Below are 13937 nucleotides of genomic sequence, written 5' to 3'. Positions count from 1 at the left end.
CACAGCAGTGGATTTTAGAGCAAAAATAGATGAGTTGTAGAGATGCAGGATATCACCAATAGATGTATGATGCATTATATAACAGGTGGGACAACTGATAAAATGAGGCCACATAGGATGCACCCGTGACATGCCCCTCATCATGTATCTTTCCCTTTGGGCATGTTACTAAGGGTAGAACTGTCCTCCTTAACGTTCTATGGCAAGAAATTATGTCAAAATAATCACCTTGTGGCTGAGAGAGGCCTCTGGTGGGAGAAAGCACAGTTATACTGATGGTGGATCCTACAGAATATTGCTGCTGAGCAGGGAAACTGAGTCCTGGACCCTCCAAGAACCATCACACAATAAGTGTGGACCTTTGAGTGCTCAGGATAGCAAGGACAACATGCATGGATGGTCCAATCCCCATAAATGCCTGTCTGGTCCAATCCCCAGGACACACCTCATTAAACTAACTTTTTTGTAGGACCGGACCTTCTGTGCTCTTGCCAAACTTTACAGCCCTGATCAATTTTAAACTCCTAAGCCTGAAGGAAAGAAAAGACAAGATAACCTCACAGGTGAGAGTCATCGAGCTGCTGGAAGTAGGGTGCCCCCTTTTGTGTTTTTCCCCCCAAAATCAGAGGGGCAGTCAGCCTTAAGTGTTCAGGAAATTCTCTTTACTTACTCCAAATCCAGTTTAAATGCAAGTCTGTGGTAAAAGATATAAAAAGAGGATCATTGCTGGCAAAGTTCTGCATCTCTGTTTCAACAAACTGCATGCCTGTGGCAAAGCTAAAATAACAATAACAATGCAATGTTTACTAGTCATGAATGTCGTGTCTTTTGTCTCTTGTGTGGTTATTGCATTTTCAGTCACATGATGCTTGTTTTAATTTTTGCTCTGCTCTTTATGTACTAAATTACTGCCATTCTGTACTTGATCTTGGTTAGCAAGATTTTTGTGCTGTGGTTATGTATGTGTGTGAAAAAGAGGAGTTTGGATACACACAATGAAGTAGGCACACTCATTGCATGTATGTATAGATACCACTGCCTAAAAGATACTGCATATACATATATATGTAGATATGAAGAATAACTGATATGAAAAATAGAAGACATCAAATTGATCTAGTGGCATAAGGATGGGTTCTGTTTGGTTTAGAGAGCCATCAGAATTCAGAAGTATATTTATAGCCTTGTATATAGTTTCTTTTTAATTTATGTAATATATGACTAGGTATATAAATTAAAGCAAAACGTAAACAGAAGACAATATCTCTTCCTCTGTATATGTACCTTTCCTTTTTCTACTCCCCTTTGTACTCTCCCTGTCTACTTGCTTTGACCTTTTGCTTTCTAAGTTGCTGTAGATCTGTTTCCTATCCACCTATATTGACTTTTCAGCACTCCCACATCCCCCCATTGTTCTCCAGACACGGCTTTTGGATTACAGCTATGTTTTTGAAGAAGCATGTTACAAACTCTCAACACAGCTTCTATTTTCAGTGATGGCTGTGCTACACTTTAAATTGCTCCTTGTCTATTTCTTATTTAAGAATAGATTCATGCTTTGAAATGTATTGTCCTCTCGCTTTGATGTTTCACGTAATACAGTAAAAGCAAATAGCACAAAGGTGAACACTCGCAAAAGCCACAGCTCCACTTTCCCAGCAAGCGGCAAAATTGTGAATATACACATGAATTAGGAAACCTAATTCATGAATATGGGTAATTAAGGGTTTTTTAATGTCTCATACCCCACTATTTTTTGGGGGTTTTTTTGTAGTGAACATTCACGCATTTGCTCATCCATATCCATTTTCTCCCTTACACACACACACATGCATGTCCTTTCCTTATATGAATTTTTTCTTTCTTTTTGGGGGGTTTTGCTTGTTTTAGGTAATTCACTAGGTCCCTTTCAGTTTTCCCAGCCTTGAAGGTAGGCTAGTTCATGCCACTCACTCTCACACTGGCAGTGATTGCATACAGTCAGAGTGCAATTGCTGCTTTTCTCAGTTTAGTCCAAGTCAATAGATATACACCGGCACTCCTTAACTCGGGTGATTCTTTTTTTCTTTCTTGGGGGCTGAAGCTCGGGGCAATTGAGTGTTACAGTCATAGTGGTGAATTTCTTGGGCTTGCAGAAGGAACAAGACTGGAAGGAGCCTTCTTCTTTACGGACATGCCTGGGGATATAGAAGGAATTGCACTGGCCATAGCAGAACCTGTTGATAATGGTACGACTGTTGCAGCCTTCTTCGTGGATAGTTTGTTTGAGGGGCTGGGTTTTACACCAATCCCGCTTCAGGTACTTGCGCTCAGTGATGTGCAATGCCTCCTGGCTGGACTCCAGCACCTCTTCAGCAGGCATCGAGGTGCCTTTTCCCCGCTCTCGATGCCTGGAGCCTGACTGCTGCTGTGTCTGCATTTGCTCCGAATCATTGGGCTGATCCTTGACGGGAGGAGGGATAGCACCTTGAGATCCACGATTCCTCTTTCTCCCTTCGGCTGCTGGCAGCAGAAATCCCATCAGAAGAAACAAGGCAACGATGGCATACAGTGTGCGGACCATCCTGTGTGAAGGAAGTTGAGGAAATAAAGCACAGTTGTGGATTTCAGGATCAACAGAAGCCAGGTATGCACTAAATTCTCAGCTCCATTAAAAAATGTGTGCACACACACTTATATAAAACATAAGCATTCAAGCCTGTACCAGCTGGAAAGCTGTTCCCAAACTACCAAGTGATAAAAGCTTTCAAATAGAGTGATTGAAAGTAAGCCCAAACAAAATTTTGTTTTTGTGTCCTTCATCTTTTTCTAGCTCTTTTTCCCAAGTGCATTACCCTAGTTCTCATTCCCTTCTTATAGCTCACTGACATATAGGAAGATTGCTCCTGACTTCCAATGGTGGAAGTAATGAATTTTATACTACACAAAGATTCACTTACATGACACAGCCATCTACAATACCAGAGGGCTAAAGTCTTTGTCTCAGCAGATATAGTCTAGATTTTTGTTTCCTAATCAGACTCAGAAACTTTATACAGCTCCTTGAATAATGTATATCCAGTATATAATGTATATGTTGTATACACCTGCAGCATGTTTTACAGCTTCCCAACCTGTGCCACATTGCACCTCTAAAGGGGTCCCATGTATCTGAGTGTAATGATGCTTAAGCTGAGAGATGTGCAACAAGTCAGGCAACTAGCATTAAAGAATATTTAGGTACAGGTTAAGAGATGTGTCTTATCATTTCAAACTATGTCCTCTCGCACATTGCTCTGAATTGTTGATTGAAGTAATAGAGATGCAATCACAGTGCTAAGAATTTTTCAGATCCCTAAATTTTATTCATTTTACATAGAATGGTGTTGTCAGAGGACAGCAGAATTTTGTAAATTACATGAAATATCATAGAGTTTGTATGACTCTTTGATGTCATACAAAGACCACTTCACTGCAGTTAAGTGGAGATCAGGTCCTTCAAAACTGCATGGCTGCTCCAAACCTAATTATTGTGTAGGAATATAATTTTCCTACTTACACTTTCTTCCCTTATTTTCCACCATTTCTGCTGCTTCCCAAATCTGAGTTCTTGAGGCTGTTCAGTCAGCTTAAAACACCAACCAGCACAGAAGAAACTCATCAGTGTCACACTTCCCCCTTCCAGAAGCACCATGGTTTCCAAGTTTTTCTGAAAGGAGCTATGTGGTAGCAAGACATACAGATGAGGGAATAAGTCTCTGAGGGACCCTCCCCATGGCAGCATGGAAGAAGGCACCAGAAATGAGCAAATAATTGCAAGAAACCACTGTAAAACACTAAAATTGTGAAGAGACACAGGCATTGGAAAGGAAAAGGACTGTGAAAAGAAAATGTTAAGGAAGTAATTGTTTTCTACCTGCTTGGAGTGCTGCAGTTGTATCCCTTGTTTGACTTATCAGTATGGAAAAAAATAGCATTTGAATTGAGGAGTCCTTCTTGTGTGACTACCCGAGAAACCACGGGCACTGTCCTGGACGGCTTCATCCGCTCTGCCTGAGACCACACAGCTAGGCAGGAAAGCAGCCAAATGCCAGTGCTGTGAGGGCCACCTAGAGACTCAGCAGAGGCTCAGGGTAAGTACTATTTGCTGTAAAAAATAACTGCTAATTTCTCAGTTATTAGGTCTTTCCAGTCACACGGAGAAAATAAATGTTACACTGTTCAAACAGCATTTCTCACCAAATGGACTGGGAGAGGAATTCCTGAAGTAGAAAAATGTCATAGGGTGTTCTACCACATTCAAGGAGTTGCTTGTGGATCTAATATTTTTTAGTGTTTGTCAGCAGTTTTTTAGAGCACCTAGAGTTCCTGATATATCATAGATGTATACATTCTTTTCAGTAATCTATGTACCAGCATGTCCTGTGTTTGGCAGTCAAGGAAGGGGTGTAAGAATTATACAACTGGTGACTCCAACAGACAATTTGGAAGGGCTGCTGTTAGTATCTAAATTAAACATGGTATGGAACACACAATTTTAATAACCTTAAGGCTTTGATATAGACAAAAATAAGTTGGGAATTCCAATTAAGGAATAATGCAGCATAATTTCAAGTGTCAGCCTGCACTTCACATTTGCTGTTTTTTCCTAATCTCTATTACAACCTGAATATTATTTAAACATGTTTTAATTTTTTCTTTAAAATAAGTTTTCACAGAATTATTAACTATTGCTTATTCCTTCAAGAGATCAGAATGATTTCTTCCCAAACTATTCTTATTTCTCTGGTGAGTGTCTAGTCACCCTATTTTAATATGCACTTTATTTACTCAACATGGTGCCAGAGTCTTAAAAGAAAAAAAAAAAAGTGATTGCATGAAGTTGAAAATAAATTGCTAGGTTGTAAGCAGTGCCAGAAAACTTCAGGTGTTTATTTTATTTAGTGTCCCACAACTTGGATGAGGTTCCAAAACCTGGACTACTTTTATTTTTTAAACTGATTAGCTACACATTGTTTTCTTTTTTTTTTCCTCCATAGACGTGCAGTCAATGACACAGTAAGGTCTAGTCCTACGAAAATGAGGTGTACTCTGGGATGGGAATCTGGGGGAAATTTCATAGTGATATATGCTATTGGAAGGTCTGTGGCCCAGATTCATGCAACTTTATGAAGCACATGCTTATCCCTAAGGAAATGCAAGCATGTGTTTCAGTGTAATCCTGAACTGGGAAGAAGGTAATTTTTCACTGGGTTGGTTTCCAGCCTTAAAGGTGGAAGCTGCATTACATGCTCATAAAAGAAATTGTAACTCAAATGAAAATTAGCTACTCAGCAGAAACATTTGTTATGGTCACTTCCAAAACACACATCTAAAAGTAATCCAGAAATTTACAAATAAATACAGGTTAAATTCAGAAGGGGATATTGTGAACTTCAAGATCCCCACAGCAGCTAAGCAGGACCTTTTTTAATAACTGATTAAAAATTTATTTTAAAATGAAGATTTTAATTTTTAAAATTAAAAATACAAAGGAAAATGAGGTGATATGCCTCAGGAAGGAAAGCAGCCAAAATGCAGTATGGGCATCCTGCAGCACCTCTGGTCCCAGGGCAATCAGTGCTTTTGCTTATGAGAGAAGATGACACCTTTGCTTACATTAGGAAGTGAAGTGGTTCATCTATCTATGAGTTAGCAATTGTGAATGTTTCTTTAAGAAGGTTTTTTATTACTGAAAGAAGTAAAACACAGAAGAGGACAGTAGAAGTAACTACAATCAGCATTACCATATCCAAAGTTTTACTGAAGAGAAATATGTCCTGAAATAAATGCTTTTTCTCCTCATCACAGTCATAATTCTGCAGAAGTTATATCTCTGCAGCTGTGAGATCAGGCTGTAAAAGCTTATATTCCATGTTTCTGCAAAATTTTCATTACTTGACACTAACTGACTGTTACACTGGCATAACCAGAAATCCTTTGGAGAATTCATTTGAGAATCCTTTGAACAAACAGATGACCAAAACCAAAATGATCAATGCCCTCATTTCATTCAGATCCAGAGAGATATGGCAGAAGTAATATTTATTTTTTAAAAGCAACACAATACTCCAAAACTCTATTCTTTCCATATTTCACTGCTGAGTTCCACTTTTCATCATCTGTAAGCTCTTAGTCCTAAAGCCAAAAGAAGTTTTATTGCTGACTTCAAACAGGAGCAGAATTGGGCCCTAACATTCATATCACTTCATATGTGGTTTATCTAGAGCCTGAGATCTCATCATCTAAAACAGATTAAGAAATGTGTGGATTAATACTAGCAACTATTGAGAGAGAAATGTAAATGCTTTCAGGCTTACTATTTCATACAATTAGGTTGTAATTTTTTTCATTAATACATTTTCTGCTATGAATTAAGGGTCTCCACATGTCAGTTCATAGACAGAATTTGCCTATGAGTTCCTAGGCAGAGTTAGAAAGTTACTACTGACATTTTTAGCTGAACACAACTTGTTTAAAAAATCTGGATGGAAATATACAGCAGAATTGTCACAGATCTTAACAGGCCTGTAACTTCATCTGTAAACCCCTTTTACTAGGAAAATATTATGAAGAGCCACGGACTCCTGTGCTTCACAAGAAACATGAAAACTATCTGATGAAGAACTAAAAAAAAAAAACCAACCAACAATTATTTGGTGGACTTCAAATACAAGCCAAAGAAAGACACAAAACACAATCCCTTTGACTACTGTGAAAATAGAAGTGGTTTACGTCCCAAAGGATCAGAATAATTTTATGCCTCACATATTACATCTGAATTGCAGAAACACTGTTATGTAATGTTTTCATAGTTCATAGATCTGTATTTTTAAATATTAAAAAAGCATAGTAATGGCAGTTCCCAGAAAACTGCTTTTTTTTTTTTTTTTTTCTGAAATCAAGAGAGCAAAACTAACATCTGTGTTTCATAGAATTTGGATATATTTACATTTCAGAAAATTTCTTCTTGAGAGTCATACAGATGGAGGGTTTTGAGACATATCAGGAGTGTAGGCAGCAATTTTCAAACAAACAAACAAACCAACCCTTGAAGCCTTGAGAACTCCCCGTTTAAGAAACTCTTTTTCTGCAGGACATCCTATGGGACCCCCGGGAAGCTGAACAGCATGGTGGCCATGGCTGGTACCAAAGCCGAGTTTGCCTTGCCTGAAGACGCCCAGGCAGCCTGACAGCTGCAGCTTCCTAGCGCCAAACTCCCCCCAGACACATTTCCTCATGGAGCCCGAAAACAACCGGGATAGCTTTGCGCCTGTCTCTGCCCTGCCGTGCTTGCTGAAGAGAGTCTTCAGCAGAAGCTACGCATTTCTGGGTAGCACTGCCGAGAGAAAAAATATAAATGCTTTAGCACAGGTTGGCACTGAACGCTGAAGGAGCAGAGAGCCACGGCCATCGGTGCCTTTTGTCACTTACACACGGACCCAGCGCACGCCGCCTGGTTCTTCCCGGGCTTGCCGGGCTCAGACAGGAGCGGGGCAGGAGCAAAGCGCTTCTGCAGCTCACGGGTCACCGGGCTAGGCTCACAGGCAGCTGAGGCTGGGGGGGCACTGCCACTGCACCCAAAAGTCGCCGCTCACAAAACGCCCGACTAAACTCCTGCCGGCAGCAGGGAGAGCCAAACGCGCGCCGGTGCCTCAGAGCCCCATCTATGCAAAAGGAGGTTTGTGTCTCAGCCCTGGTGACACAAAGCGGCTTCGCTTGCCCTTCTTTCGCCGAGAGGAGCCGCGAGTGGGATCCCAGGAGTGAGGCCGCAGCTGCTGGCCGGGGCGGGACGCGCCGTGCCGCGGTAACCCGGGACAGCCCGGCTGCGCCGGGGACGGCCGGCTGCCGTCAGGGCGGGGAGACCGCACGCCTGGTTTGGCTTGGCACGGCCGGGAGCGACTCGGCGCGGCTCCCCGAGGGCGGGGACGGTCCTGGCGGCGGCTGGCTGCACCGACCGGCTCTTCCCACGGGGCACGGCCGCAGAACCTCGTTTAACCCAACGAGGACGAACTCGCAGAAGGGACTGCCAAGCCCCCGGGGGATCGTATTGAAACAGACGGGGCAAGCAAGCAGGCGTCCTGCGGCAGGGAAAAGCCCTGCGCCAAGCCGCGCCGCTGGAGGAGCGCAGCGCGGCCCGTCCGCGCCCGCGGGGCCGCATGGCCGGCGCGCGCCAAGCCGCGCCGCTGGAGGAGCGCAGCGCGGCCCGTCCGCGCCCGCGGGGCCGCATGGGCCGCACGGCCGGCGCTCCTGCGGCCGGGCAGCGCGGCCTGGCAGCGCGGGCAGGGGGAGCGCTGACCGGCGGAAGCACGGAGCCGTCGGCCCGACAAAACTCCCGCGGCTCCGAGTCAGGTGGGCGGGCTGGGCGGAGAGCGCAGCGCTGGAGCCGCGTTCCGCGCGCCGCGGTCCCGCCCCGCCCGAGGCTGCGCGGGGAAGGACGCGCCGTGCTGCCCCGGGCGCGCTGCCGGCGCGGAGCCTCCGCTCCGCGGCACCCGGCGCCGCGGGCACGCACCGAGTCTCCCGGACGGCTCGCACCCCGGCCCGGGAGCTCCTGGGGTACCAGGAGCACGCTCCTCTGAGGAGCAGAGGTTTGCAAAGGCGGGCCAGGACAGAGCCGCGGGCTGAGCGGCCTCATAGAGGGCAGCTCGGCGGGACGAGATGGGATGGGGCTGGCACCTGGGGATCTGCCCCCGCCCCGCTCCGTGCAGAGGCCGGGCCGGGACGTTTCCGTGTCTCGGGTGGGCGCCGAATCCAATTTGTCGGGAGTGATGCTGTAGGCGGAGATGAGAGGCAGAGCTAACGGGGCTTCTGCAGTCCCCGTGCTTGTGAGGGGAAAGAGATGTAACGGTGCCCTGATCCCCTGCGCTGCGGCGGAAAGGTCGGCGCGCCTCACTCCCGCGGGCGGGAGGGACGGGCGTCACCCCCTGCAAAACCGAGACGCCCTGGAGTTTTGCTAGACACCGGTGAACGGCTCCTTCCCTTGCCCCTCTCAGAAGGTAGGACAGAGAGCTTAAAGTTTTGCCTCCCACAGACAGTGGCCGAGGGCGCGTCCCAGCTCACCTGCGCGGCGGCGGCTCCGCGGCGGGGCTCGGCTCGGTGCTCCTCGGCGCGGCCTGGGGCTCTGCGGGGCTCTGAGCGGTGGGTCACTCGGTGGAGCGGGTGGCGTGGGAGCCCGAAGCTGCCCGGGAGTCCATAGAGAGAGAGAATGTCGGGTCCTGCCTACAAATTGCAGCAGCGCCGAGCTGTCTCCCATTTAAATGTCTGCCAGCTGAGATCTGCTCTCCAAGCCCCTCCAGATCATTGGACAAGCGCCTCCAAAGCCCGTGTTATCCGCCCCTTTTAACACTTCCATAAACTTCCACCAGGGAAGGCTTTCAGTCATCCAGATAAACACTCGACTACTTTCCTGTCTTCAGAGAATCGGTGCTAAAGGTCACCACCCCAAGGAATTGTTCCTGGAATGCACAGAAAATTCACATTTTCCATCCCCATTAAGCGGCGGCAGTTAAGAAGAATTAAATCCTACCCCCCTCCCACCGCCTCCACCGCCTCCGCCGCCCTTCCGTGCACGCTGGGCGCTTCCCTGCCCATGAGCCGGGAGCCCCTGACCGCCTGCCTTGGCCCCGAGGGAGGCAGCCACCTTCGCGGCCCTCCCTCTTGCAAATTGGCCTTCTGAGGTTCTGCAGTATGCCGGGAATTTCGCAGCTTTGGAGAAAAAAGCCTCTGTGGCAATGTCCGTGTGCAAGGGGTGTGAAACCATGGCTCCCGATCCGCAATCCCTCGCTCATGGCTCTGTATCACTGATGGTTTGTTTTTTTGCGGGGAAGGGGGAGTTTCTTTTTTTTTTTTTTTTTTTTTTTTTTTTTTTTTTTGTGTGTGTGTGTGTGTGTCCCGCAAGAGGTGGGACACCTCGGGTGTCCCATCACTGTGTCTCCCGGGGCGGGGGGCTCCTCAAGCTCAAGGGGCGAGGAGGGCGAAGGAGCGGCGCGTCCCTCCGAGGCTGAGCGCGGAGCCGGCGGGGCGGCCGCGCCGAGCCAGCCCCCGCGGGGTCCCAGGGGTCGCCCGAAAATAGGCAGAAACCAGCGGGGGCCCAGTGTCTTGCGGAGCCAGCCCGGCCCGGCAGTAGCCGGGAACATCTCTGTGCTGCAGCTGCCCGAAGGTGTACCCCGAATCTGCGAACAGCGTCGGGCTGGGGGCATCGAGGGGCAGAGCCCTGGAGGCCGGCGGAGCCCGCACTCCCTCAGTCACTCCCTCAGTGCGGCCGGAGCCCGTCCTCCAGGCGCTCCAGTGCCCGCGCTCGTCTCTTGCGGGGCTTCCCACAGGCGCTGCGGGCAGGAGCAGCCTCTGAACCACGGGCTGACTCTGGGCTTGCTAATTAAACGGAGCTTAATTGTCAGCTGCCCCTTCCAGGTGCGGGCATCACGCAGCAGAAGGCAGCGCGGAGGAAAGCTCTGCCCCGGACACGGGCGCTGCAGGTGGTGCCGGCAGGTCCGTGCTCTGCTGGCTGTGGGGCACGAGTTACTGCCCGTGAATCAAACCAGTCCTCCTCGGTCACCAGTCAGCACCCACCTGGGACCTCAGACAGGCCCGGATCTCACCTAAGAGGTAGTTTTACTTGCAGGTGGGGAAGACGAATTAAATGAAACGATTTGCTACATTAGGGATGCCAGAGCTAAGCGAGATGCCAAGTTTCTGACTTCCACAGTACAGCGGTAGCTTGCTCTTTGCTGAGACCCATACTCGGCTTCTCTTAGAGCCTGAGTGCTTAGCAAGGTAGTGAATTAGGCCAATCACAATAATTCACACGCATTTAGCGGCAACTTGTTAAAACAATGACTTCAGTCACAGGGCAAGTCACCATAGCGCAGTGGTAGGTGGCAGCATGAGAGAGAAAATGAGTTGCTGTGCAGGAGCCACTGAAATTCAAAGACAATTAATGGGGGAAGGATTACTGGCAAGGAATTACAGCAAGTGACATCTATATGGATAGAAGGAGAGGCCTAGGGAATTTGTATTATTTTGTTTGGTTAGGGTTTTTTACTCATAAAAGTGCTATTGTTTTTATTTTATTTTATTTGTTTTTAAGTAATTGGTGTCCTTCCTCCGTGATTTCAAAGAAAAGGTCGCAATTCCCACCTCTCAGTATGTTGACAGACTTTGTGCTCTTTTCCATTTCCTTCTGTGTAGCAGTTGTATTGAATTGAAAGGGTCTATTCGGTCTCTGCTCTCTGTCTCTCACTGATTACCAGCCCCAGCGAGGCTGGGGCGCTGCTCTGCACTTCGCGCTGAGCTGCTCTTGGTGCCCGCGATGGCGCTGCCACTGCAGGCACTTCCAGGCACTGCTGCAGGCAAGCTGCCTCTCTGCTGTGTTTTTCTGGTTTGTCATTTACATGCCGCTCTGGCATTGCCGTTCCTAGATGATATTTCTGGGCAGAGGAGGTATGTCCACTTAATGCCTTACGGCATTCAGGGATCTAGCCAGAGCTGTGATCTGGAGTAGCTCTCACTCTGACTTAAACCAAACTAGGAAACACTTTAGGAAGCAGGTCCTGGTGTAGAAGTTGTGTTCCCTCATCAAGATCCTTTTCTTGAGCTGAATATCCTATACCATATCTTCCCATCTGGTCTCTTTCTCTTAGCTTAATCCACAGTGTTCAAGTATGCACCTTGGGTCAAGCAACACAAGTGTTCAGATTTCTTTTGACAGTTGGAAAATAGAATTATTTCTGTGAGTATTTACTTGCTCATTCACAAAAATACAAAAAATAAATTTGGGTACCAACAAGATAAATAATTGCAGCTGCATCTGGACTTAATGAAGGTAAAGATTTTTAAAAAATATTTTTAAAAGGACATAAAAAATGTTAAGTCTCTTTTTATTTGTTTGAGATTGAGGGAGGCAGGGGGAAAGATGTGTTTTCCCCTCATCATTCTTTCAGGTATCCAGAATAATTTCCAGCTTGGAAGATTTCTTTATTTCTGCTGGAATCCTTAACAAAACATTCCATGGGTTTGCTCCAAAGCTTCAGCTGTGCTGGTTAGATCCCAACCAAGGACTGGTTTAAAAAAGCACCCAGTGCTGAAAGGGAAATACTTCTTCCTCCTACCATACCCAGGCTTGAAATTCTGTCTATTCTTATCAGGGCTTCTAACTGGAGCTGGAATATGCATGGGGAAATGTTGTTTAATTATTTAGTATTAAAGAGGCCTATGGAAATGTGCATGGTTTTGTGGTATAGGTATAGGTTTGAGATGAAGAGCTTTAATGTCATTGCATGGTAGTGGTGTGTACTGTGAACCTGACAACTACAACTACCTGCTTGCTCTTGTTTTGCTTGGGGTTTTTTTTGTTGTTGATTCTATTTCCTCTCTCATTTCTTGCTGGTATTCACTGTGTGAGTTGTTCTTTGTTTTAATGGAACAGTAAGAATTGTGTAAGTTTAAAAAAAGTGCTGTACTTAATTCTTGCAGAGAAAAATGTTATTGGGCTGAGCTCCTGCGTGCTACTGCTAACTTGGAGTGCTACTCAAAGAATCCTCAGTGCCAGGACAGTTGGCACCTTATTAAAAGCCTTTGCAGAGAAGCCAAAACTCACAGGGGCCAGAGCGTCTTCTTGAGTAAATTGGAATAATTTTTAATGACTCAGGGAGAAGTAAGTGATCTATGACAGCTGAGGACCTGACCCTAATACACCTAGAAAGCCAGTATCTCTCACTCTAGGCATGTTCCTCCAGGTCAGAAGTACGGCAAGCTGTCCAGCAGAGACAGGGCACATCTGAACTGCTTTGCTTGGTATTTTGAACTCCTCTGTTAAGGAGAGAAAGGAGCTTGGTTTGTCTCACCAACACAGCAGTAACTTTTCTAGCTGAGCTGTAGTGAGTCTAGAGCAAGCACTGACTCAGCTCCTGCTGAGTTTTTGGTGGTGTACACTGCTGTCTTCCTGACTTGGTGAATAAGATCAGCAGTGTCTCAGAAATGATTCATGACTTGGGGCCAAAGCAAAATATTGGTGGTGTGTGTTGTGTGGGCCACGTGTGGAAGTGTCCATCATTACATTCCTGCTGAGGTGTGTGAGCTTCTGTGCTATATATGGGAAGAACTCCTTGTTTTGTTGTAGAAAAGAACTGATACTCAAAGAATCCAGTTTCCTGTGATTTTAGACACATGCAAAAGTAATGGATAAAAACCTTCATTAGAAACCAGCAAGGAAAATGGGGGTTTTGCTTGTTATTTCAAACCTAAATAGGCAAACTAATAGCTGGCATTAGGTGAGGGAAGGAGATGTGCATGTTGGTTTCAAGATGGTATACTGACATACCAGGCCTGTTATTCTTTGCAGGTACTCTCCTGTTTGTTCTGTTGCAGATGATTATATGAAAAAACCCTCTAGTTTAAGTAGCGTGCTTCATATCAAGCCTCATAAAGTAGTACCAGAAAAAACTGAGGTTATTCTGAGTTAAATTCTCTTAAAATATACTGGAAAATCAAGTTTAAAACTATGCTTCATGTTGGCAAGATTCTTTTTAAGTAAAATTTTAATCTTCTCTTACTTGAGTTTTAGAATTAATGTCTGTATAATGGAGGTTGGAAAATACTGTACTTATTGAAAAAGCAGTATTTTATATTTATGTTGACAGAACATCAACTTTTTAACATACAGATTTCCATCAGCTGAATGAGAGAAAATTAATTAGGGAAAAGTGCTTATTTTGGGGCTGGTTTTTGGTGTGGGTTTTTTGTTGTTGGTTTTTTTTTTGTTGTTGTTGTTGTTGTTGTTGGTTTGTTTTTGTTTGTTTGGTTTTGGGGGGGGTTTGGGTTTTTTTTCTTGAAAATGAAGGTTTACTTTCAAAGTATTGTGTTTTTTTTTTTTTTTTTTTTTTTTGTTGTTGTTGGTTTGGTTTTGTTTGTTTGGTTTTGGG

The 13937-nt window shown here is 45.8% G+C and overlaps 1 protein-coding gene across 1 annotated transcript; it reads right to left on the bottom strand.

The window, feature by feature from the left end:
- Positions 1-1876: 1876 nt before the first annotated feature.
- Positions 1877-9507, bottom strand: GREM1 (gremlin 1, DAN family BMP antagonist). The gene is made up of 2 exons (XM_039705549.1): positions 9079-9507; positions 1877-2564 (listed from the first exon to the last, which is right to left on the bottom strand). Exon 2 carries the CDS (start codon positions 2561-2563, stop codon positions 2009-2011), a length of 555 nt encoding a protein of 184 aa, XP_039561483.1. The 5' UTR covers position 2564; positions 9079-9507; the 3' UTR covers positions 1877-2008.
- Between the last annotated feature and the right edge of the window lie 4430 nt (positions 9508-13937).

This window comes from Passer montanus, unplaced genomic scaffold (genome assembly GCF_014805655.1).
Source record: "Passer montanus isolate IOZ18808 unplaced genomic scaffold, ASM1480565v1 scaffold18, whole genome shotgun sequence".
Lineage (NCBI taxonomy): Eukaryota > Metazoa > Chordata > Aves > Passeriformes > Passeridae > Passer > Passer montanus.
This window is presented reverse-complemented; position numbering and strand designations above follow the sequence as displayed.